The following is a 25,396-nucleotide window of genomic DNA, read 5'->3' as shown; positions in this document are numbered from 1 at the left end:
CAACAGTCTTGAAGGAGGTCCCGCATATGCTGAGCACTTGTTGGCTACTTTTCCTTCACTATGCGGTCCAACATGCAACAATTTCAATGATTTTACTAAGTTACAGTTCATATAAGGAAATCAGTCCATTTTTTAAATTAGGCCCTAATCTATAGATTTCACATGACTGGGCAGGGCTTGGCTCCCAAGTGGGTTGGCCTATTCCCTCCCAGGCACACGACTTGGGTGCTAGGCCCACCCACTGGGGAGCCAGGTCTAGCCAATCAGAATGACTCCCCAGTTTCACCAGCTGTCTGGGTGGCTGGGGTCAGACCATTCCACAGATGAAAAAGACGGATGTGGAGGTCTTGGGCTGGCATGGTTACAAGTGGTCTGCGGTTGTGAGGCCGGTTGGACGTACTGCCAAATTCTCTAAAATGATGTTGGAGGCGGCTTATGGTAAAGAAATAAACATTAAATTCTCTGACAACAGCTCTGGATCACATTCCTGCTGACAGCATGCCAATTGCACTCTCCCTCAAAACTTGAGACATCTGTGGTATTGTGTTGTGACAACTGCACATTTTACAGTGGGCTTTTATTGTCCCCAGCATAAGGTGCACCTGTGTAATGATCATGCTGTTTAATCAGCTTCTTGATATGCCACACCTGACAGGTGGATGGATTATCTTGGCAAAGGAGAAATACTCACTAACAGGGATGTAAACAAATTTGTTCACAAGATTTGAGAGAAATTAGATTTTTGTGTGGATGGAACATTTCTGGGAACTTTTATTTCAGTTGATGAAACATGGAACCAACACTTTACATGTTGCGTTTATATTTTTGTTCACTATAAATACGTGGTGTGTATAGACAGTATGTACAATATACAAGTAGGACTTATTTTCCACCATAATTTGCAAATAAATTCATAAAAAATCCTACAATGTGATTTTCTGGATTTTTTTTCTCATTTTGTCTGTCATAGTTGAAGTGTACCTATGATGAAAATTACAGGCCTCTCATCTTTTTTAAGTGGGAGAACTTGCACAATTGGTGGCTGACTAAATACTTTTTTGCCCCACTATACATATAAAGTGAGATATCAATTTGCATAATGTCCGAGATCAAATTACATTTCAACAGAATGATGTTGCAAGAATGCTAATCGTACCTGTTTCTAACTACATAAACTATTTCAGAACAATAAACATGATGTAAAAAAAATTAAAGTGACCAGTGTTCAATGTACATAGGGTAGCATAGGTCTTTAAAGTGCAGGGTAGAGTACCGGGTGGAAGCCGGCTTGTGACGGTGACTAAGGTACAAGGCAGGGTACCAGGCCGGCTAGAGTTAACTGTTTAACAGTCTGATGACCTGGAGATAGAAGCTGTTTTTCAGTCTCTCGGTCCCAGCTTTGATGTACTTTTACCATCTCTGCCTGCTAAATGGTAGCAGGGTGAACAGGCCTTGGCTCGGGGGACTGAGGTCCTCGATCTTCTTGGCCTTCCTGTGACACTGACATGCTGTAGATGTCCTGCGCTCATCGAATGGCATGCTCTGAGCTATTTACATGTGAAAAATCAATGCCATATGCTGCATTTGCTATAGGCCTATTGTTTACCTTTTTGTTGGTGACACTTTGATATCTTGATAATATGCAGCTGTTTAAAGGGCAAATCCACAGATCAAACAATAACCAAACGTTCGCCCTGCCTCTGTTTTGGTAAAAAGCTGAGGGATGGGCCTGGAGAAATGTAACCCCTCTCAGATTAATAGACAGAGCTATGGATGCAAGGATTGACCATCCATGATATCAAAATGATTGCTTTGACCATGTTATGAGGCTACACAGCGTTTGTTTACATTTACATTGTTTACAAACATTGGAGAAAAACAAGTTTATATTTTGGGTTCTCATGGATTATGACAGTTGGACTAAAGCTCATGAGGTATTTATAAATTATATTCTTCAATAATCAATGGATATATAATCAATGGTTATATATATATATAATACTACCGCTCAAAAGTTTGGGGTTACTTGTAAATGTTCTTGTTTTTGAAAGAAAAGCCCTTTTTTTCCATTAAAATAACATCAAATTGATCAGAAATACAGTGTAGACATTGTTAATGTTGTAAATGACTATTGTAGCTGGTAACGGCAGATTTTTAAAATGGAATATCTACATAGGCGTACAGAGGCCCATTATCAGCAACCATCACTCCTGTGTTCCAAAGGTACGTTGTGTTAGCTAATCCAAGTTTATCATTTTAAAAGGCTAATTGATCATTAGAAAACCCTTTTGCAATTATTTTAGCACAGCTGAAAACTGTTGTATGATTAAAGAAGCAATAAAACGGGCCTTCTTTAGACTAGTTGAGTATCTGGAGCATCAGCATTTGTAGGTTTGATTACAGGCTCATAATGGCCAGAAACAAAGTACCTTCTTCTGAAACTTGTCAATCTATTCTTGTTCTGAGAAATTAAGGCTATTCCATGCGAGAACTTGCCAAGGAACTGAAGATCTTGTGTACTACTCCCTTTACAGAACAGCACAAACTGGCTCTAACCAGAATAGAAATAGGAATGGGAGGCCCCGGTGCACAACTGAGCAAGAGGACAAGTACATTGGAGTGTCTAGTTTGAGAAACAGACGCCTCACAAGTCCTCAACTGGTAGCTTCATTAAATTGTCCCCGCAAAACACCAGTCTCGACGTCAACAGTGAAGAGGCTACTCCGGGATGCTAAGTCAAGGGGTCTGAATACTTTACAAGAGCACTGTAATCCGTGGTCTGTGGGATACTTGCAGCTGTCATATTGCTTGACCTGTTTTGATGGGATTTGTCTTGCCACTGTGCCGTACAATACTCTGTGATAGCATTAAACATAGTTCAATAAGTCTGTGTTTACAACAGAGGTATGTCTGTTTCCTGGATATTACCCCTTTCATCCCTCTGATTTAGAAATTAAGACGTTACTTAATGGATTCCCCTGGGGGAAGCCTGAAGCCAAGTCTATTAAATGCTCATCTCTCATGTCAGTTCTCTGCTCTCATGCAAAAAAGGAGGCCACATACACAACAATATTAATAATGCTAATATCCCAACAGTCAAAACATGGATTTTCTGATTATATCTTAGGGCTGAGGAGGACTGTATTTGTTTTGGTGGTGGAGAGGGCTAATTTGATTTAAATTATCGGTGAGGCTATCCACAAACTGTCTTTTCTTAATGAAAGCAATCTGCTGCACATTAAGAATGGCAGTGTGGACATGCATATACAATATATCAAATATGTTTAATCAGTCAGTTCTTCTTCAGTGCTCATATAGGAAGCCTAATGTCTTTATTTGCTAATAAGTAATCATAGACATAAGAAATCATTGAGAAGCGAGAGGAGGAGACTAACGCAAAGACAGTACATTGGTAACAAGAGGAGGAATGGAGTCAGAATGTAGAAAGAGAGAATGAGGCAGGCTGTATATCTTTGGTATGCATGGCAACAACAACCTTTTATAATGGTTTCTTCACCTCTCTGTTCCTTTCATCTCTTGCTCTCTTCTCTCTCTCTCTTTCTCTCACACACGTCTGAGTCATATGAACCCAAATGGAAAACCTTACTGGAAACGAATGCAGTAATTACAGTGTAACTGAGGGCTCATCTCTAAGGGGAAAAGTGTGCAAGAGGACTTTCAATCAATATGTTGCTTTAGATCATAAACATTCCTGCATAGCTACATTGCCTGTGTTGGTGTTTGCGTGTGCGAGAAGTGTGTGTGTGAAATGATCATTCATTTGGGTTCCTGTCTTTATTAATACACTGTAGATACAATATATGTGGCAGTCTGCTTTCCATTCCAACTTTAACGGCACTTTGGCACCACCTGGGGGAACGTTCAGAATCTACTATTTTCTCTGCCAGCAGGCTCTATGAGAACGAACCAATAGCAGGAGAGAAAATCAATGCGTAGACATATCGCGACATTCCATTCAATCGTTCCATTTCCTCTTCCGAAATTTTTGAAGCACACCGACTATCTTCTGTGTGTAAATTCCGTTAAAACGCTGGTAAGCTTCTTGGAGACATTACTGATACGTAACAAGCTTTTTGATCTGAAATTGGTTAGGAATATTTATGAGCGAAACGCATGGCTAAATACATGTATTAGGGTAGCTAAAGCAATTGCCACAACCGATAACGTTAGCTAGTTATCTTGCTAACTTATCTGTTAACTCGGCACAATTGTGGGCCATAGTTAGCTGTATTAAACATTTTTGTGTTTTGATAATGACAAGTAATACAACTTGCCCAACTTGTTGGAGCTATAGGCCTATCAACAAGCTTCCATTGTATTATTGCTATAAGCATGTGCCCATTGATGATGAAGTGTAACAATCCTATGGTACTTTCAAGACAACAGAGGTATCGAGAAAAAAAAACGTCAAATCATGACGTGATCTTCTCGTAAAGTTGGAGGTCTAGAAACACCTGCCAGATCTTACAACGCATGGATATGTATGTATCAACGAACCACATATTATAGAAATCTGTCAGTCGATGACACTGTCGATTGGGTGTTAGGCACCCATTGGTCTAAGCATACAACGTCTGAGCAGGGGACGTGACTATGGAACGCCGTTTGGGTCATTGCGTGTCAGAAAATATACACGTCAAATCACACTATGTGACGTGTTAGGACCAGAATATGACTGCATGTCACATAATAATTTAACCTATTCATACATTTTTTTACGTAGTTATTACACTGTGATTACACTATCACTAGTATTTCATTTGTCACAACGATTCATCGATACGTATGCTATGATGCTGGCAAAGTTGTCTCGCTCACCTACAATACTGTTCATAAAAAAAGCTGGCTAGCTCACAGATGCAAAAATGTTCTTCCCTAAAAACTGTGCAAAACGACATAATCTGTTTCCGTAGCTATAGATGGCTAGCTAACATGATCTAAAATAACCCTAATTTATAGGACAGTTCTTATTTGTTTAATGGTGGTCGGACCCATCAAAGGTTGGAATGTTATTTAAAATCAACAAAAGACAATGTGTTAATTTGACAAAAATATGTTGAAATCACACTGGATATATTATACTTTAGAATTGCATTGGAGGCGTACTTATTTCACTGTACAGCCTTTACCTATGGATTGTGGATCAATGACATGGGGTATCAGTCTACTCAGTGATACCCATAGAACATTGCGGGACTCTGAAACAACTGTGAATTGAGCCACATTTATTGTCAACCTGTGTGTATTGAACACTATTCCAGAGGAAAAACAATACTGCGTGGATGTTTTGGAGTCTGATAACTCGGAGGAGGACGTTGGGTGAAAAAATATATATTGGGCATTGAGTAGACTGATACCTCATTTTATTGATCCCCAATACTTGGGTAAATCTGTACAGTGCAATATGAATGTCAATACACACAATAGGTGATTTCACACAGTCACGTGATAAGAGCTACACCACTAAGATTTGCATAAACTCTTCACAGTTGTGTTCTGTGGGTGTCACCAAGTAGACTGATACCCCATTTCATTGCTTCACATTCCAACCTTGCTTAACATTATCTAGTCTAAATATGGCATGATTCCACCAATTGTAACCTTCTGCATCACTTTCAAAGAGGTACTTTTATTTTGAAGGCAAAACGCAAATTCCACCATTGTGCCTAATCCTTATTGTGGCTAGCTTCACACCAGACAGATGAAGCTAGCTGGCTGCTAATAACGTTACCTTTGGGCAACAGGGTTAAGTAGCGGGCTGGCTATTTATTTTCATGAACTGAAGTTCAATTTCAGTAGGCGACCAACAAGTGGCTACCTAGCTAATACTCACACAATGATTCCTAAATCATTGCTAAGAATAATGAAAATGACTGCAGGTTTTACTGATCATTGTTTTCAGGTTGGTTGTATTGGTGCTAGCTAGGTACCCCAGAAGTTGCGGTCGAACAAATAAAGCTTTATTACCAACGCGGTATTGTAAACACATTGTTCGTGGCTGGTGTTTGCTTGTTTGCAGACTTTTTTGTGCCGCTTTGACAGGGCTACTGATAGCAGTGGTGGCGCCTGGCTTACACGTGCAAATTCAGAACACACATTATATAATAGAACTGTGATATTTGACGCATCAAATAGTGTTATTTGTTCGTGCATCCTGTTTGACAAGCAAAGACCCAAACTGCGTTCCATACGTGACCCACATGTTACTCCTCGCTCAAAATAACTAGGAAATTATGACTAGGAAAAACGGTTTTGAACTCGGAATTCCATGACGGAAACTCTGGCATCTTTTATAGAGCTCTGACTTTCTGACCAGAAGATCACTGGCTCATGATTTGACCTAGTTTTATTTTTTTCTCCAAGTTCCCAGTCTTGAAAGCACCATTATAGCAGTCTGATACCCGACGGCACAGTTTGACGTGGCACGCAACCATTGGTTGATGCAGGGAAGGTCTGAGCAGGGTAATGCTAGCCTCGTATGAACCATCCTGATATCGCAAGCTTACATTTTGTTTCGCGAGATCAGGATGTTCCGAACAAGGCTAGGGGAACGCGACCTTTGAGATTTGTGCTTACTTTTGTCGTTCATTAAGTCTTTCACGTGTTCCCCAGATATGAGGCTGTGTCTGCTGTTTGTGGTCACTCTGTTGTCCTTGGCCCCGGCAGTTCGCGGTGGCGACAAAAAGAAGCTCCAAATTGGCATCAAGAAAAGAGTTGACAACTGCCCCATCAAGTCCCGTAAAGGGGATGTGCTGAACATGCACTACACTGTGAGTGATAAGGAGGATGCGTCTGCTTTTGGACATTGAATGAAAAGCAATATATCTATTTCCATCTAATGCTCATTCAATGAATGTCATCCCAATATAATGGAGATCCAGAAATTGACACATTTGAACAAATGACAGTGTGTTTAGTCAATAACTGTGTTTGTTTGCAGGGAAAGCTGGAGGATGGAACAGAGTTTGACAGCAGCATTCCAAGGAACCAGCCCTTCACCTTTACTCTGGGAACCGGACAAGTCATCAAAGGCTGGGACCAGGGCCTGCTCGGGTTGGTGCCTGTTTTTATTGACATGTTTTCTTTGCCCCTATGGACTTGTGTGCTCATGCGACTGGATGACTTGTGAAGGTATTACATTTGCAGACAGTGTAAAAACTATAGAATTATGTGCTTTTGGATATAAGTTGTAACAACAAATTGACCTTTGACTCTTGCATGTGAAGTTCTTCATTCACCAATCCCACTTACTCTCATTAGAATGTGTGAGGGAGAGAAGAGGAAACTGGTCATCCCCTCGGAGCTTGGTGAGGTTGCACACTGATACTTCACACTGTTCCAATGGTCACCTATATATTTCCTATACTGATGACTAAATATAGCATGCATTATCCACGTAGATTATATAAACCCAATCAATTATCATGAAAGATAAAAAGCCCTAAGCCTTGAGCTCTATATTGCCAGCCACTGTTCTGACCTCTCCATTTATATTACTCATTTTGTAGGATATGGAGACAGAGGAGCGCCTCCTAAGATCCCAGGTATTTCAGATATTTCTCTACGTCTCCCACAGGCTTTCTCTACAAGTCAGCCTCTGAGGTAACCATGTCTTTATTGTGAAGCGCTTTCTTCTCTTTGTTCGTAACTACCACGTCTCTCCAACAGGTGGTGCCACTCTCATTTTTGAAGTTGAACTGCTCAGCATCGAGAGGAGGTCTGATTTATAGTGAACGTTAACTTCAAGCAAAATCAGCGGCCTGTTAGTGCTGGTTTTAAGTCAGTGTGCTCTACCACTTATAAGCCATTGAAGAACCTGCATAATATACATACTATTCAACTATAACTAACATCATATGTAACTGGTACTCTCTGGTGAATCCAATGCCTTAAAAATGTCATCATTTTTAGTTCAGCATTCAGTTGCCCCTTACCTCATTCCTGTGTTATGTTTTCCTGAATGTTATGCCATGACCAGCTCTTGCTCTTTGACTTAAATGTATCATCATTCTCATTTTGGAGTAATTTACCAGCCTGATAAGTGAAACTTACAGGGTACGTATATCATGCTGAGAGAACAGGGCATATAACACACATGTGGTAGCACAAGATAAGCGATGGTGCACTATTCAGTAGGTTTTTGGGCTCTATTGAAAGGATTTATTTGTAACAGATTTCCAATTTCACTACATTGGTATACAAGACTTGACCAATGGTCTTGTTTCAGTAAAAGATTAAAGATTTGGATTTTGAAAGTGTGACTTTTTTCCCCCGGCAGATATTTAGCTACAGTACCTTTAACATTTAACAGACTCTCTTATCCAGAGCGACTTACAGGAGCAATTAGGGTTAAGTGCCTTTTACGTCGACAGTTTTCACTTAGTCGGCTCATGGATTCGAAACAACGGCCTTTCGGGTTACTGGCCCAACGCTCTCAACCGCTCGGCTACCTGCCCCCCTCCCCCTTACAGTAACATCTGAAGTGCACACAAAAGTCTGAGTAGGTAAAACATTGAATTTTAATACAAATGTAACAAATTGGTCAACAGCACCAGTAAGTATTGCTACATTACATGACTACAGTCTTGCAATCATTTTGAACACACACACCACAGATAATACAGTCCCGACCTCCAGCAGATACTCAGTTTGTGGTTTGATTCAGTCTTCAAGGTGGTACACTGAATATGGTAGTTAAAAGTCTGCCCAAGATAACATCACAATGGGGCTCCAAAAGAATAAGGAGCGATGTTTGTAAGGTATACAGATGGTTATGATAGTCATGGTATTCAAGGTTGATTGACCTATCAAGGAACCTTCTGGTATACAATGGAAACCAGAATATTGTACATGGCTACACTCCAGGGCCAACTGTCATACATCTCGAAAGACATCGCTTCAGCCACAATAGTCAATACAATCGTCGCTGTTGTATTCTAAGGCCTTTCCAATCCCTTTTTGCAGTGGTTAATGATATAGGTATATTTGGTTTGAGAAACAAATAAAAAGCAATACAAAGCAAAGGCCTTTCTACACTCTCAGATCAGGTCTGAGAGAAACAGACCCCCTCCCCCAGTCTCAGGCACCAGGCTGGAGGATATGGCGGGGGAAACAGTTGAACCATATGTTATGGTAGGGCTCAGAAGCATTTACTGTTGTGGTCGTTCATGTAATGAATTTCAATGGAGCCTAACCATTATTTGCCCATGTTTTCCTGTGTTTTATAGAGTCAGTCATGCATTACTCTTCAAATGAAATAACAGTATTTGCGCCATGAAAACCCGTAGGCTACTGATGTCATTACAGGAACCCATGTGTGACATGCTGGTGTTTGTATTTGAATACTGTCCACACTTGCGCATGTCAAACGTATAACACAAAGTATAATGATCACACTCCAATTAGTCCAGTGTAAAATGTTAAATAGCCCTTCGTGCTACCTCTCAAAAAAACTATTTGACAGTTGAGAGTGCTCGGCTTGAAATCATTACACAGACTTAACTACCGTATCCCACATAAACCATTCTCGGTAAATCTCGTCGTTAAAATGGCATTGTAAAAATGACATGGTTCGAACTAATACCAACCAGTGACAGTTCACTATTTCAAGCTGTCATTATACATACAGTAATGTAAGTTGATTAATCAACAAGTTAGATTTGTTTGACTGTATAATGTCACTATAAGCTATCATTAGGTGTGTGTACTTGTCATGCTCTGCTTGTGACTTGTATAGCTCAAGTTAAACGTCAGCATGTTCTTCCTCCGTGTCAACAAATCTGTTTATCAATGCTATACTTTATTATTATGTTATAACACTCATCACTTACTACTGTTAATGGATAACATGATTATATATCGACAAGAAGTTGTTTAAACAAAGAAAGAGACAGTAAGTGATTGGTCGATCCTCTTCCCTCTATCAAATCCTGCCGACTCAGAGGGATTCTAGGTGCTGAGGGATTCTAGCTGGGTGTCCCTGTGTAGAACTGAGTTGTAATAGGTTGCGGTCGTTCTGAGGCTAAGGGGGAGATTTTTCATTCTTTTTGGGCGGAGTACTGAGTTTCTGCAGACCTCTAACCTTCTCTAGGAGAGCCGTGACAAAGGCCTGCAGTAAATGAACAATGGGACATTTTGTGAGACACTGAACAATTGTTATTATGCATGTTACTGTATTGCACACACATTACTGTATTACATTGTTTCTAGAAACTTGGTCAAAACGATGTATGGGAAGTTGATTTCAAACAGTTATTGTTTCAGTGGATCAGTTGACCCAATGCCGGGCATATACAAAAGCTGAACAGTAGTAGAGAATAATCTGATAGTATTTCGAACTTACATCTGTAGGTTTGTAACAGTCAACCAGCAAAACCTGCAAAACAATAGGAAGTGAAAGAGGAAATGAACCCCATTCAAGGCCAGATCCTAACTTCAGATCCAAGTGGGTAACTTCTGTGTAAATCATGTAACGATATCAATGGGAGAATTGCGATCAGCCTCAAGTTCGGATTCAATCGCTCAATAGAAAAGGACAATAACAGATGTGTAGTCAGCAATGATTAAGGTTTAATGGTCACCTTGACCCTGGAGGCCCGGTCTCCATCAGTGGGCATATCCAACAGCTCATCCACGTCAATCTCCAACTCTGGAATCTCCTCCTCCTGCGAGAGGCAAAGGGAGAGAGTGATGGTGATAGACAGAAAATTGAGAAAACAACAGAGGGGGAGGGGACAGGAGGAAAAACAGTGGTGATTAGATCAGACAGGCTTAGGATCAAACTAAATATTCCTGCACCACAGTCTCACCCCCTGACCATCCTCCACAGGTCCCCAATGTCCCTGGCTTCCCCCCCCCCTCTGCTTAACACAACAGGATGTGCTGAATCTCCCTATGTGGTGTGTACTGAAAACAATGCAGTGACTTCCTGACCACTGCCTTGCTGTCTACTCAATTGAACATGACAGTAGGAGAAGCCATCACTATAGAAATACAATCTGGTTTCCAGTTCATTGTATTGATATTTAACTAACTATAATCTACAGCACAGGAGCTTATTCACGAGGTCAAGGAGTAGTTGCAAGACCCCATACTCTGGCACAAGCCTGAGGCCCAGAGTCTGTTGCCTAAATCAAAGGCTGATAAATTACAATATCTCCCACCATATGCCACCCACTGCTCCTGCCAGGGTCATGATTAGTCCAATTAGCTCTTTACCTGCCCAGATGGTCTCTTTGAGGACCATTTGACATAGGTAATGGTCAATTTCATTACAAGAGCAATAATGTGTCATGTGCAGGTGCTCTATGTTACTACTCAATCTACAATGTTGACCACTTGGTTCCCACTAACTTATCTGATGTATAGGGGCTACTGCGACCCTTTTATGTGAATAGTTCACACGTTAACCATGTCAAAACACCTATATCTCTCCAGTGGTCTGAGGGGTGTTGCCCCCCCCAAAAAAAAAAACAGTTGTTTACAGGGGTCTTTAAATGAAAGGGATTAAGTCATACTTGCTCAGGTTGAACACATCACAAACATGTCACGCAGTATGTGCCTCCTGCATTTCCATGGATCAGCAGAGGGGGGTGGGATATCTATCCATAGTCATGTATATTTCCTTTGTTAAAGACAACCAGGCATTACCATTATGTAACGTTAAAGTGGGCATGTACCATAATCCTCCAGAGTAGAGGCTGTACTGTAACAGCTTTGCAGGTACGGTGGCCATAGTGCTCTGTGCCAAGGCCTACTTATCAATGAATGAATGATGCCCACCTTTTATTGGAACAGCACATTCTGTCCATCACTAATTGGGCAGATACCTCATCTCTTCAATTGTTCAGTACAGTATTTCAATTATGTGGCCACACCCTACATTTTGTCTGTAATTCCTACTCATATTTGTTATATTATTGAATTATTGTATTGCCCTAGGTTTTAATATTACTGCAATTCTATAGCATACATAAACCCCAATCAAAGTAGAGATCATTGAATGTTGTACAACAACAAAAAATCTGTCATGGAGTACACAATGAATCATAGAATGTGTCATTGCTTACCTCACAGTCATATAAATCCGTTAACTGCTCAATTATCCACTCCTCCAAATTGAGTCGCTTCCTCAGCTCTTTTCTATCGTATTTCACGGTTACCCGCCCTTGCTTCTGGACGACTTCTGTGTCCTCGGTACCGGGAGGCGTTTGGAAATAAACCCGCGCTTGAGCGGTTGAGTCCTGGCTTGTTAATGTTGCCATAGTCCTCCTATGTCCGTCTAGATAAGACTGGTTCGATTTTAGATGGGCTTATTTGGTCTTTCTTATCTGCAGTTTAAATACCGGGTGACGCTATTGTTCTCTCTGACCGAATTTGCATGGTATTGCACCAATTACTGAACTACTCATTAAAATAACGCAGGCTAGAATATTCACGCAAATGCTTCACACTAATATGCAATTATCGATGACAAAAGATTACAGGCTGGTGAAAAATAAGTAAGCATTTTGAGGATACAGAGCATTCACCCTCCTTCAGATGTACAGTCCTATACCCGTGTAGGCAAGGTAGTTGCACAGTCCAAATCCGGTTTTAGGCCTTGTCATTTGGTACATTCTAACACGTCGTTACATACCAAGTTAAATACTTTGTGCATTTCATTGTACAGTGTATCCTACACAATTCGTATAGATAAAACACATGTTAATAACTGTTATATAATTCATTGTTGCAGACTCCCATACCCCATATTTCTATTTTGGACTATCCCAAGTACCAAATGTCAATGACTATGCACCTTTACCCCACCTTTTCATGGATAATCCACGCAATATGAATGACATATAGGCCTGTAACTGAACAGCGGTTTGTAATTCCCTCCCGAGATTAAAACATAATAATTGCAACATTCAGATTGGATGGAGTTTAAAGGGCTATAGCCGACAAAATCCAAATGTAATGCATTGGATATACCTTGATACTTGCATTAAAAAAAAAAAACAGGATAATTAACAATTCCAGTGTCAAATTAATAAAGAAGACAGACAAAACATTATAAGTGAGAATGCCAACTGTGGAAAAAACAGATTTTACCACCAGGGGGCAGAAGGCAACAATTAATCCTATCTTCCTGGGAAGCAAAACCTCATCTGCATAGGCTTTGGTCAACTGTGTAGTGTTGGATAAGATTAAAACACTTCTTTGTAAATGTGGTTCCAAGCCATGTCCTCTGTCATCATGCCATATCAATAAAACATGGTCGAAAGATTACTGAGATACAGTCTGGTCAAGGCACACCTGCTGTGTTGAGCCTTAAGATTTCATCTCTTCTCTCCAGCCAGGCTCATGCTTGACAGTGGAGCCTACAGACAGTATCCTAGCTGAGAATGTGCCTGAGCAGAACCTGTAAGTTTATTGCAGTCTGGGGGGGGGTTCAGAGTTTGAGTGTGCCTCATCCCTTCATCCCTCCTCTTAATGCAGCGTGTCATTGGCTCAGTGGCCTTTTCTTTCAGTGATCACAGAGCTGCATGGTTCTCTAGGGCCGGGTCCCACCCACCCCCCACCACGTGCACCCAGTGCAGTTTGGGAAACCCTCCTCCTCCCTACCCATTTGATGTGAATAATCTTTGTAAAGTGAAGATTGCACTGTCCTACGAAAAGCCTATACAAAATACATGAGGTGTTCACAGGAGTGGCTCAGTTGTTTAAAAGTTAATCAGCAAAATGTAGCAAAGTGTAAAAATTAAAAATAAACTTCTTTGACTCTATTAACTCTTCCTTAAGTGGGTGGAAGGCGATTGAGAGTAAATCTACCAGGACAGAAAGGCTTTTAGCTTTTCTCTTTTCTCTCAAGTCCCAAAAAGCCAGACAAACATTTACTCTCTAAGCAGAATATACATTTCGTTCCCAACAATCTGACAAGCGTAAGGAGCTGTGGTGCCTTACTGTTCAAGGGCTGCTACTGCGACACTACATGACCTAAGTATGTGGACACCTGCTCATCAAACATCTCGTTCCAAAATCATGGGCATTAATATGGAGTTGGTTCCCCCCTTCGCTGCTATATCAGCCTCCACTCTTATGGGAAAGGCTTTCCACTAGATGTTGAAATCTTGCTGCGGGGACTTGCTTCCATTCAGCCACAAGAGCATTAGTGAGGTTGGCCTTGCAGTTGGCGTTACAATTCATCCCAAAAGTGTTTAATGGGGTTGAGGTCAGGGCTCTAAGCAGGCCAGTCAAGTTTTTCCACACCGATCTTAACAAACCGTTTCTGTATGGAGCTCGCTTTGTGAACGGGGGTATTGGTCATGCTGAAACAGGAAAGGGCCTTCCCCAAACTGTTGCCACAAAGTTGGAAGCACAGAATCGTCTAGAATGTAATTGTATGCTGTAACGTTAAGATTTCCCTTTACTGTAACTAAGGGGCCTAGCCCAAATGATGAAAAACATCCCCAGACCATTATTCCTCCTCCACCAAACTTGACAGTTGGCACTGTGTATTCGGGCTGGTAGTGTTCTCCTGGTATCCGCCAAACCCAGATTAGTCTGTCGGACTGCCAGATGGTGAAGCATGATTCATCACTCCAGAGAACGTGTTTCCACTGCTCCAGATTCCAATGATGGTGCCACGTTGAAAGTCACTGAGCTCTTCAGTAAGGCCATTCTTCTGCCAATGTTTGTCTATGGCGATTGCATGGCTTTGTGCACAATTGTTATACACCTGTCAGCAACAGGTGTGGTTGAAATAGCCACATCCACAAATTTAAAGGGGTGTCCACATACTTTTGTATATATAGTGTATGATGATCATAAAGTATGTGGGAACTCTAGTAGGACGTTTCCACTTGACGTTTGGGACATTTGGGAGAACTAGACATTGATTCTCATCTTAGCTGAATGATTTGTGCTCTATGCCAACCAACTCACCAGTATTCAAATGATTACTGAAATGGAAAACATTGGCTCAAGTGGTGAAACATAGTATTGCTGTGTATCATGGTTAACCAAGTGGGATTACTTTAGCCATGTATTTAGGTTGGTTTTCTCTGTGTCTGATTCATCCTCACTCTTGGAGGTGGCACTATGATGATGACTAACAAGATTCACCATGTGACTCATTGTCCAAAACAACCAAGTTAGTTCTGATCAATTCTAATATATTTATATCTATACCCTCTGAAACTCTGCCATGTCCTCTCTGTGGGATGTTAGAGAGAATAAATCACACTTTTGCTCATATGGAAATTAGAATGTATTTGTCATGGTTCTGAAGATCATTCAAAAGCTCTGCATCTACTTTTGAAAAATAATCATCTGTGTTGATGAGGAACAGACAGATATTATTGTATATTACTCTTGATTTTGATATTACTGTATTACTGTATATTACTGTACTCTTGATTTAGATATTACTCTATTACTGTATATTACTGTACTCTTGATTTTGATATTACAGTATATTACTGTACTCTTGGTTTTGATATTACTGTATTGCTATATATTACTGTACTCTTAATTTTAATATTACTGTATATTAGTGTACTCTTGATGTTGATATTACTGTATTGCTGTATATTACTGTACTCTTGATTTAGACATAACTGTATTACTGTACTCTTGATTTTGATATTACAGTATATTAGTGTACTCTTGATTGTGATATTACTGTATATGTAGCAGGTACACGCTATTTGTACTAAATGAAACAGACTCATGCCCCCACTGCAATATCCATGATCCAATTACAGAAGTAATTATATGAAATTGTTTTCATATTCTTGACACTGAACAAAATTATTGTGTCAGTGTAGCAAAACGTGTGCCCCCCCTGTGTCAGATGACTAACACCTACAGTGTAGCTATATGGAACATGACAAGCGTAGTTGTACAGAATGGAATCAATTTCCAATAACCACCATGTGCAAGTGATCCGCTGACCCTTGAGTCGCGCATGAATTGCTGCCGTGGCAACTGTGATGGATGACAGTGAATTTACAGTGGATGTGGTTGTCACTGCCGTGCAGGTGAAAATACAGCTGGCAATAACAGAGCTTAGCTCAGGTCACCGTATCATAATGTTTTCATCATATTTAGCTCCGTCTGTTAGCTTCTGTCAATTTGTTGGGTATTTTATTAGGATCCCCATTGGCTGTTGCAAAAGCAGCAGCTACACTTCCTGGGATCCACACAAAACATGAAACATAATATAGAATGACATAATACAGAACATCAATAGACAAGAACAGCTCAAGGACAGAACTACATCCATTTTCTTTAAAGGTACACATAGCCTACATATCAATGCATACACACAAACTATCTAGGTCAAATAGGGGAGAGGCGTTGTGCCGTGAGGTGTTGCTTTATCTGTTTTTTGAAACCAGGTTTGCTGTTCATTTGAGCAATATGAGATGGAAGTAAGTTCCATGCAATAAGGCCTCTATATAAAACTGTACGCTTTCTTGAATTTGTACTGGATTTGGGGACTGTGAAGAGACCCCCGGTGGCATGTCTGCTGGGATAAGTGTGTGTGTGTGTCAGAGCTGTGTCTAAGTTGACTAAGCAAACAATTTGGGATTTTCAACAGATTCATGTTTCTTATAAAAAACAAGTGATTGCAGTCAGTCTCTCCTCAACTCTTAGCCAAGAGAGACTGGCATACATAGTATTTATATCAGCCCTCTGATTACAATGAAGAGCAGAACGTGCCACCCTGTTCTGAGCCAGCTGCAGCTTAACTTGGTCTTTCCTTGCAACACTGGACCACACGACTGGACAATAATCAAGATTAGACAAAACTAGAGATGGCAGAACTTGCTTTTTGGAGTGTGGTGTTAAAAAAGCAGAGCATCTCTTTATTACGAACAAACCTCTCCCCATCTTCACAACCATTGAATCTATTATGTTTTCACCATGACTGTTTACAATCTAAGGTAACCCCAAGAAATTCAGTCTCCTCAACTTGTTCAACAGCCACACCATTCATTACCAGATTCAGCTGAGGTCTAGAACTTAAGGAATGATTTGTACCAAGTACAATGCTCTTAGTTTTAGAGATGTTCAGGACCAGTTTATTACTGGCCACCCATTCCAAAACAAAGTGCAACTCTTTGTTAAGGGTTTCAGTGACTTCATTAGCTGTGGTTGCGGATGCGTATATGGTTGACTCATCAGCATACATGGGCAACGTAACTGAAGGAGCTCAACAAAGCATAAACATGCTGTACATTAAACAGTACAACTAAAAACCGATTTTGGTAGCTAATCCTTACAGAATCCACTCAAACTACAGGTACAAACCAGGAAGTTTCATTTTGAGGCAGAATCCTTTTCTCAGGATGAAATACTTGTTGCTGGTGTTGATGAGGGGCTTTTCCAGACTTCTTTCAAAGGCTAAAAGAAACAGTGTTGCATAACAATACTAATCCTAAACACAAATGCTGGGAGACATGAATCCACTTGGGTGGTGAGGATCTATGTGGATTGGATACGCCAGTGTTGGGGATGGGTACACTGCACGCTCAGAGAGGGAGGGAAGGAGGATGGGAGATCTCCCATGCAAAGGCAGCCATGAGAAGGCTCACTTGACAGTCCAAAGGCGCTTAGCCATCACTGAGAACAAGCTGCTTTTCCTATGGGTGAAGCCGCACATTAATATGCAGAGAATTTATTAACTAGCAGCCATACTGTCTGAGTTCAAGCTCTTGTCCAGCTCTGGTAGCTGATGTGCCAGAGCTTTCCATCATCGCAGCAATATGAATACATCTTTGAGTCTGGGACTGACACACACACAGTTTCCACACAACAATAGATGAAAAGACCAGAAAAGATCCAGATAGACAAGAGATGCAATACGCCCACTGAACTGGTGGTTGTGGCAGTATTGTCAGTGGGCCCCACAAACAGGCAAATAACGGTGCAGTACAACAGTGATGTGCAAAACGACATCCCAGAACGTACAACTAGTCGGTTCGTTGTCATGGATGTGCTATTGCAGCAGACGACCACACTGGGTTCCACTCCTGCCAGCTAAAAACAAGAAGAAGCGGCTCCAGTGGGCCCGCTATCACCAACACTGGACAACCGAGGTGTGGAAAAACATTGCCTGGTCCGACAAATCCCAGTTCCTGTTGCGTCATGCTGATGGCAGAGTCAGGATTTAGTGTAAGCCTACCTACTGTCAATGGTAGATGCTGGCGGCAGTGGTGTACTGGTGTGGGGAATGTTTTCCTGGCACACATTATGTCTCTTGCTACCAATTGAGCAACATTTCTATGCCCAGAAGAATTCAGGCTGTTCTGGTGGCAAAGGGGGGTCCTACCCGGAAGGTCTTGTACCTCAGTCACTATTAGAGTAGTTACAGTATCTCCACTAATATCATCTACAATTATTTTGCTACTATTCCCCTATCACCCTGGCCCAGTCGTATCTCTTTATAGTCATGTTTTGACAAGTCTCTGCTGCAGTGTTCTGAAGTAATTGAATTAATAGGGGTATTTACGGCCCTGGGAGGCTTCAATTCTCTGTTTTCATTTCTTTCTGCAATTCAGACATTTCCCTCTTCTTTCTTTCCCTTCCCTTCCCCTCCCTTTCTCTCTCTAATGACTGTTTTGCACTGCCGTGCACTTCTCTTGTCTTTGGGGGAATAAGTCTGGGTTGGAATCCATCTGTCAGACATTCTGGTAACACCGGATCTTAGAAAGCAATATCATGTCTCTCCCCATTCATGCATTTTCTTTTCATTAAAACATCGTTTCTGCTTTCTTGGACCTTTTTAGATCGCATCTAGAGTCAGGACTAAATCCCTTTTTTTTTTTAAATTAATTTAGCTAACCCTCCGTAAATGTGTTTTATTGTGTCCAATTAGCAGGACTGAGATAAATGTTAGTAATAAATATTCATGAATATTGGAGTTGCATAACACACACTAACTGTCTCATCACTCACTCTTTGTTGGGAAGTATATGCACCCAGAGCCCGATTCAGACTTAAGATAAGTAGACTTAACATGGACTTAATTAAGTCAATAAAACATCGACTTAGGGCCTTCAGTATCAGGGAAGATCCGCTTTATAGGCTATGTATCATTGCCAGGTACGGCAACTGCACCTCCCGCAACCACAGGGCTCTCCAGAGGGTGGTGCGGTCTGCCCAACGCATCACCGGGGGCACACTGCCTGTACTCCAGGACACCTACAGCACACAATGTCACAGGAAGGCCAAAAAGATAATTAAGGACATCAACCAACCGAGCCATTGCCTGTTCAGCCCGCTACCATCCAGAAGGCGAGGCCAGTACAGGTGCATCAAAGCTGGGACCGAGAGATTGAAAAACAGCTTCTATCTCAAGGCCATCAGACTGTTAAATAGCCAACAATAGCCGACTACCACCCGGTTACTCAACTCTGCACCTTAGAGGCTGCTGCCCCAATATACATAGACATGGAATTACTGGTCACTTTAATAATGGAACACTAAATCAAATCAAAATGTTTTGGTCACATACACATGGTTAACAGATGTTAATGCGAGTATAGCAAAATGCTTGTGCTTCTAGTTCCGACAGTGCAGTAATATCTAACAAGTAATCTAACAATTCCACAACAACTACCTAAAACACACAAATCTAAAGGGATGGTATAAGAATATGTACATATAAATACAAGTCACTTTAATAATGTTTACATACTGCTTTACTAATTTCATATGTATAATTATATTGTATTTTAGTCAATGCCACTCCGACATTGCTCATCCTAATATTTATATATTTCTTAATTACATTCTTTTATTTTTAGATTTGTGTGTATTGTTGTGAATGGTTAGATACTACTGCTCTGTCAGAGCGAGGAACACAAGCAATTTCGCCACACCCGCAATAACATCAGCTAAATATGTGTACATGACCAATCAAATGTGATTTGATTTATAGCTCATTAGAAATGTAAAGGCAACATTCCTGCGTTCGCGAACACGTTGAACGCTGCATATCTCGGCTCAATCGGGTTTACCTTGAAATCTTTGCGCGGCTCTTCCGCCATACTGATTGAATCCAGACGCTAGTTAATAGGCCCCCATAGATCAGAATACAGAATACAGCACTATGGGGGGCTGCTGGTATCAAAACACCCCCGCAGGGGGAAAGGAGTTCCAATGACGAACCTTAAGGTTATTATAGCTGGGAGTGGTGGGGGGAGGAGGACGTTTGTCAAAAACATTTGCTGAAAAACAGTAAGTGAAAGAACGAGGGTAAATTGACATATAAATACATCCCAAGATTTATGCCCATTGGTTGAGCGAGAGGAAGGTGATAATTGCAAGAGTGACCCCATATGTTAAACAGCAAGCGTGCGGAATGTGCATAATTGTGCCGTGCTTATAGGCTATAGGGTAAATAGGCGAATGACGTTCCACACATGGCTAACAGGAAGGAGGAGAATAAACAAGATGATCATTAGTATGCCTTCCCACTAAGCCAGTAGAATAGGAAGCAAAGTGAATTATGTTATGTTTCCTGGATGATGTTAAACGAGCATTCAGACCAGCCTTCCTGGTTGAACTTCCGCAAACTACATGACAATTACTGAACGTTTCAGTTGAGTCGACCACTTGGTGTTGAATAGGTATTTCTGTCAAATAGTATTTCATAAAACCAAGGCCAGATTATCGCAGCATTGCTGAAAAGACAAACTGGCCAGCCAAATATAGCAATATCAACTGAGAGAGTTCAGGGCATAGCACCATACTAATATAATACAGAGCACGACACAAACAGTGCATCTCTCAAAATACTCTTTACATAGGAAGTTGCACTTCATCATAAAAATAACTATGCCATTATATCATACAGTTGTTGTGCTGCTAAACTTTCCTCATGGGGGCTCTATCATGACTATCATTGGGCATCCGCCCCTGGGTTCAGTCTCTCCTACTCTATTCCTGAGTTCTTGCTCTCTCTCTGGGTTCAGGCTCTCCAAGTCCATTCTTGAGCTCCCTCTTTCTCTTTCTGGGTTCAGGCTCTCCCAGTCTATTCCTGAGCTCTCGTTCTCTCAAGCACTCTCTCCCTCGCTCTCTCTGTGTTCAGGCTCTCCGAGTCTATTCATGAGCTCTCTCTCACGCTCTCTCGCTCTCTCTCGCTCTCTCTCTCTCTCTCGCTCTCTCTCTGCGTTCAGGCTCTCCGAGTCTATTCCTGAGCTCTATCTCACGCTCTCTCGCTCTCTCTCGCTCTCTCTCACTCTCTCGCTCTCTCTCGCTCTCTCTCTGCGTTCAGGCTCTCCGAGTCTATTCCTGAGCTCTATCTCACACTCTCCCTCGCTCTCTCTGTGTTCAGGCTCTCTGAGTCTATTCATGAGCTCTCTCTCACGCTCTCTCGCTCCCTCGCTATCTCTCACTCTCTCGCTCTCTCTCGCTCTCTCTCTGCGTTCAGGCTCTACGAGTCTATTCCTGAGCTCTCTCTCTCATGCTCTCGCTCTCTCTCGCTCTCTCTCTTTCTCTCTCTGCGTTCAGGCCCCCCGAGTCTATTCCTGAGCTCCATCTCACACTCTCTCTCGCTCTCTCTCTGCGTTCAGACTCTCCGAGTCTATTCCGGAGCTCTCTCTCTCTCACCCTCTCGCTCTCTCATTCTCTCTCTGCGTTCAGGCTCTCCGAGTCTATTCCTGAGCTCTCTCTCACGCTCTCGCTCTCTCTCGTTCTCTCTCTGCATTCAGGCTCCCCGAGTCTATTTCTGAGCTCTCTCTCTCTCACCCTCTCGCTCTCTCTCGCTCTCTCTCTGCGTTCAGGCTCTCCGAGTCTATTCCTGGGGTCCCTCTCTCTGCATTCCAACAATATGACATTCCTAATCAAAAATGAAGAGATAGCTATTTTGGTTTGAATAAGAACTGCTTCACAATAGCTAATTTACTCTATATGCTGTGAGTCAGAGTGAGAGAGAGACGAGGAGAATGACCTTAAATGGAAATTACAACCAACACGCCCACCTCACTGCACTGACATCAGACAACGCAATGATAGAAAGACAATGACTCTTTGAGAGGTCGCCTAGCAACAAGAAGTACTAAAAATACATGCAGAGGTGCGCACTTTATATTGCCTGTATTTTCTACAAGTATATGAATAAATGTATTATACACACTTTGAAATATAAGCACATAAACTTTTGTTGTTGCCTAGTGACCAGAGAAATCCTTTTGAAGCTACAGAGCAGGAAACCTCCCTCCCAGGGGTGCCCCATACCTGAGGGAACCAATCGGCTACTCATGTCTCTGTATGACAAATATACTTTTCCTACAGTATTCCTGGTGATGTCCCAAAACAAATCTGATTAAGGACAATATCAGCAACATGAATATGAAGGATGCACTGTGACGTTGTGTTTTTCTGTGATTTATGTGTCGTATCCAATAGACCATAATGAATAATATATGCATTGCTGTGCTAGCTAGTAGTATAGTGATTGTTCATATCGACTATACATTCTCTTGAAATTGAATTGTGATTTTTACCCTCCTGTGCTGTGCTTGGTGTCAAACCAACTCTTGATACTGAAAACTGTCTGGAATAACAATTGAGCTGTGACATTTGACATCCGGCTGCAGCGGGCCCAGCATCTAAATGACTGAAATGCATTGCTACTCTCATAGATAAGAGCGAGATCATTAAATAGCATTCCACTGATGAGACACCGTAGTAACCAGCATCAAATGGGTAATAGGGGAAAGACCAACTGATAAAGAGGGGATTGGAGGGAAGAGGGAATCGTGCCAGGTGCTGCAGGGTACACAGGTGCCACTATGACTTCAGAGCTGACTCAGATTTGTGACTTGAGTCGGACTATGACTTCAGAGCTGACTCAGATTTGTGACTTGACTCAGACTATGACTTCAGAGCTGACTCAGATTTGTGCTTGAAAACTCTGAGACTGTTTTAAAATGTGTTCTAATACTGTTCAGTGAATGAAATCCAAAGACCAGCTAAGGTTAACTAACTACAACTACAGGAATTCTTGTAGATCTTTTCCTGCAGGATTCCTGTAAGATTTCTGTAGGATTCCTTTAAGATTTCTGTAGGATTCCTGTAAGATTTCTGTAGGATTCCTGGAAGATTTCTGTAGTATTCCTGTAGAATGCTCACTCTACTTGAAGCAGATGTCGCAGCACAAGGATCTACATCAAAGAAAAGTGGTTAACGTCAAAGACATCCCTCCTTGTTACAGACCTGGAAAACGTCTTGTCTGTGGGGAAACGGGGACTCCACTGAGATGGTTAGAGTACAAGGTTAATTCCCTGCTTGTGGTGTGTAATCCAATGGGATGCCTAACCACAACAAGCGCCATGAAAACTTCCTGAAGCATATGTTCCAGGTTGATCAGAGCAGATGGAGGAGGGTGAGGAAATGAGGGCGCAGAGACTACGCTTAATGATTATGTCGTGTAAGAAAAGTTATTTATGGACACTCTTATGGTGAATAAAAAGTGAACAGTGGAAGATTTCAGAGCTGATTCATGCGCAGGGATGGATCAGGTGTGGCACTCTTAGAAAAAAAGGTGCTATCTAGAACCTAAAAGGCTTCTTGGGCCGTCCCCATAGGAGAACCCTTTGAAGAACCCTGTTTGGTTGCAGGTAGAACGACATACAACCCAAAGGGGTTTTACCTGGAACCGAAAAGGGTTCCACCTGGAACCAAAAAGGGTTCTCCTATGGGGACAGCCAAAGAACCCTTTTGGAATCTTTTTTTCTAAGAGTGTACAGTAACTGGGTTGTTGAACCTACTCAATCAGTCATACAGTGGTACCCAGTCAAGCACATTTTTTTACACTGCCAAATGCAGTTCAAATTCAACAAAACAATGTTTACCTTACTGATTCAAACACGCGTTTCTCTCTGAAGGGAACTGCGTTTTGGACGTGTCCTGTAAGCTCAGCCACCAGTTATGATTGAAAAGGGATCCGAGTCCCGATTAAGAAATAAACCAAACTCAATTTTGAGAAATGATAAATAAACAACTTTTATTTCCATTGATCATACATTTAGCGTGCATATTAATCCAAATAAAAGCAGCAATGATCATGTAACTAGGAATACATCTAGAAATGATAAGAATGGATCGGAGGATCCTAGATTTCAAACATGAGGTCTACACACGGTCCTTATGCAAATTATAGGAAGGTTTGGCAATCATTTGTTTGTGGTCTTTTTTTCATAACAGTACAGTATTGTCATAGTTCTTTTGTCACCATTTTCAAACCTGTATATTGGAATGTGTGTGCTATGTTCAGGAAATAAACAAACGCTTTAGGCTTTAGAAACGTTGTTTCTACTCCTATGCAGGGCTTTGACATGTAGCAGAAATATGTTCAAAGCCTGAACGGGACGGAGACTAAGAAAACATTTTGGGGAGAGGATTCCTGGGAACATAACTCAGAAGTGTAGACATTTCATCATTGAAATCCATACCCCCTTGAGTAAACATTTTGTGACGGTATAAAGGCATGCCTTCCATCAAACTCTGAAGACAAGAAGTACAAATACCTTGAATTATCCACATCAACACGCTCGCACACTCATACAAAACCTTAGGAAAAGAATTCGCTTCAACATGGTCCCAAATGTATATTTCAAAGCACACTTTTCAAGAAGCAGGAAAACTCTGGCAGGTCTTGTCTCACATTGATTAGTGTCCTGTAAAAATAAAAAGGCTATTGGAAGAAGTCCTCACAAGACTAAGAGGTTGTCCCCAGACAGAGTCTGGGTCAGGGAACCAGGCAGTGATACTCATATTTTACTGTGCTTAGCTTGGAATCACATCTAGACTTTCACTCATGATGATAGCCATATTAAAATGTTACATACAATACTTCCAAATTTCTATCATTCAATTCTTCACTCAATACATGCAAAAAACACACTCACGATCTCACTCTCCCACATGTACTGTGCCTTGCGAAAGTATTCGGCCCCCTTGAACTTTGCGACCTTTTGCCACATTTCAGGCTTCAAACATAAAGATATAAAACTGTATTTTTTTGTGAAGAATCAACAAGTGGGACACAATCATGAAGTGGAACGACATTTATTGGATATTTCAAACTTTTTTAACAAATCAAAAACTGAAAAATTGGGCGTGCAAAATTATTCAGCCCCTTTACTTTCAGTGCAGCAAACTCTCTCCAGAAGTTCAGTGAGGATCTCTGAATGATCCAATGTTGACCTAAATGACTAATGATGATAAATACAATCCACCTGTGTGTAATCAAGTCTCCGTATAAATGCACCTGCACTGTGATAGTCTCAGAGGTCCGTTAAAAGCGCAGAGAGCATCATGAAGAACAAGGAACACACCAGGCAGGTCCGAGATACTGTTGTGAAGAAGTTTAAAG

General features: G+C 41.3%; 2 protein-coding genes across 2 annotated transcripts; one reads left to right on the top strand and one right to left on the bottom strand.

The window, feature by feature from the left end:
- Nucleotides 1-3,946: 3,946 nt before the first annotated feature.
- Nucleotides 3,947-8,276, top strand: fkbp2 (FKBP prolyl isomerase 2). The gene is made up of 6 exons (XM_024394452.1): nucleotides 3,947-4,054; nucleotides 6,634-6,791; nucleotides 6,962-7,074; nucleotides 7,282-7,328; nucleotides 7,530-7,565; nucleotides 7,690-8,276. The coding sequence occupies exons 2-6, from the start codon at nucleotides 6,636-6,638 to the stop codon at nucleotides 7,749-7,751; spliced, it is 414 nt and encodes a 137-aa protein (XP_024250220.1). The 5' UTR covers nucleotides 3,947-4,054; nucleotides 6,634-6,635; the 3' UTR covers nucleotides 7,752-8,276.
- A 240-nt stretch (nucleotides 8,277-8,516) lies between these two features.
- Nucleotides 8,517-12,645, bottom strand: LOC112228807 (protein phosphatase 1 regulatory subunit 14B-like). The gene is made up of 4 exons (XM_024394453.2): nucleotides 12,090-12,645; nucleotides 10,602-10,685; nucleotides 10,364-10,396; nucleotides 8,517-10,129 (listed from the first exon to the last, which is right to left on the bottom strand). Exons 1-4 carry the CDS (start codon nucleotides 12,282-12,284, stop codon nucleotides 10,043-10,045), a joined length of 399 nt encoding a protein of 132 aa, XP_024250221.1. The 5' UTR covers nucleotides 12,285-12,645; the 3' UTR covers nucleotides 8,517-10,042.
- Nucleotides 12,646-25,396: the final 12,751 nt, after the last annotated feature.

This window comes from Oncorhynchus tshawytscha, linkage group LG30, assembly GCF_018296145.1.
Source record: "Oncorhynchus tshawytscha isolate Ot180627B linkage group LG30, Otsh_v2.0, whole genome shotgun sequence".
Taxonomy (NCBI): domain Eukaryota; kingdom Metazoa; phylum Chordata; class Actinopteri; order Salmoniformes; family Salmonidae; genus Oncorhynchus; species Oncorhynchus tshawytscha.
The sequence above is the reverse complement of the archived record's forward strand: the minus strand, read 5'-3'. Positions and strand labels throughout refer to the sequence as shown.

Excerpts from the sequence above, each read along its gene's own strand:
- fkbp2 (XM_024394452.1), top strand. The coding sequence starts at position 6,636 with ATGAGGCTGTGTCTGCTGTTTGTGGTCACTCTGTTGTCCTTGGCCCCG. Across the intron at positions 6,792-6,961 it reads TGCTGAACATGCACTACACT|GGAAAGCTGGAGGATGGAAC; the intron begins GTGAGTGATAAG and ends GTTTGTTTGCAG. Across the intron at positions 7,329-7,529 it reads GGTCATCCCCTCGGAGCTTG|GATATGGAGACAGAGGAGCG; the intron begins GTGAGGTTGCAC and ends CTCATTTTGTAG.
- LOC112228807 (XM_024394453.2), bottom strand. The coding sequence starts at position 12,284 with ATGGCAACATTAACAAGCCAGGACTCAACCGCTCAAGCGCGGGTTTAT. Across the intron at positions 10,397-10,601 it reads ACCGGGCCTCCAGGGTCAAG|GTTTTGCTGGTTGACTGTTA; the intron begins GTGACCATTAAA and ends ATTGTTTTGCAG. Across the intron at positions 10,130-10,363 it reads ACTGTTACAAACCTACAGAT|GCCTTTGTCACGGCTCTCCT; the intron begins GTAAGTTCGAAA and ends CATTTACTGCAG.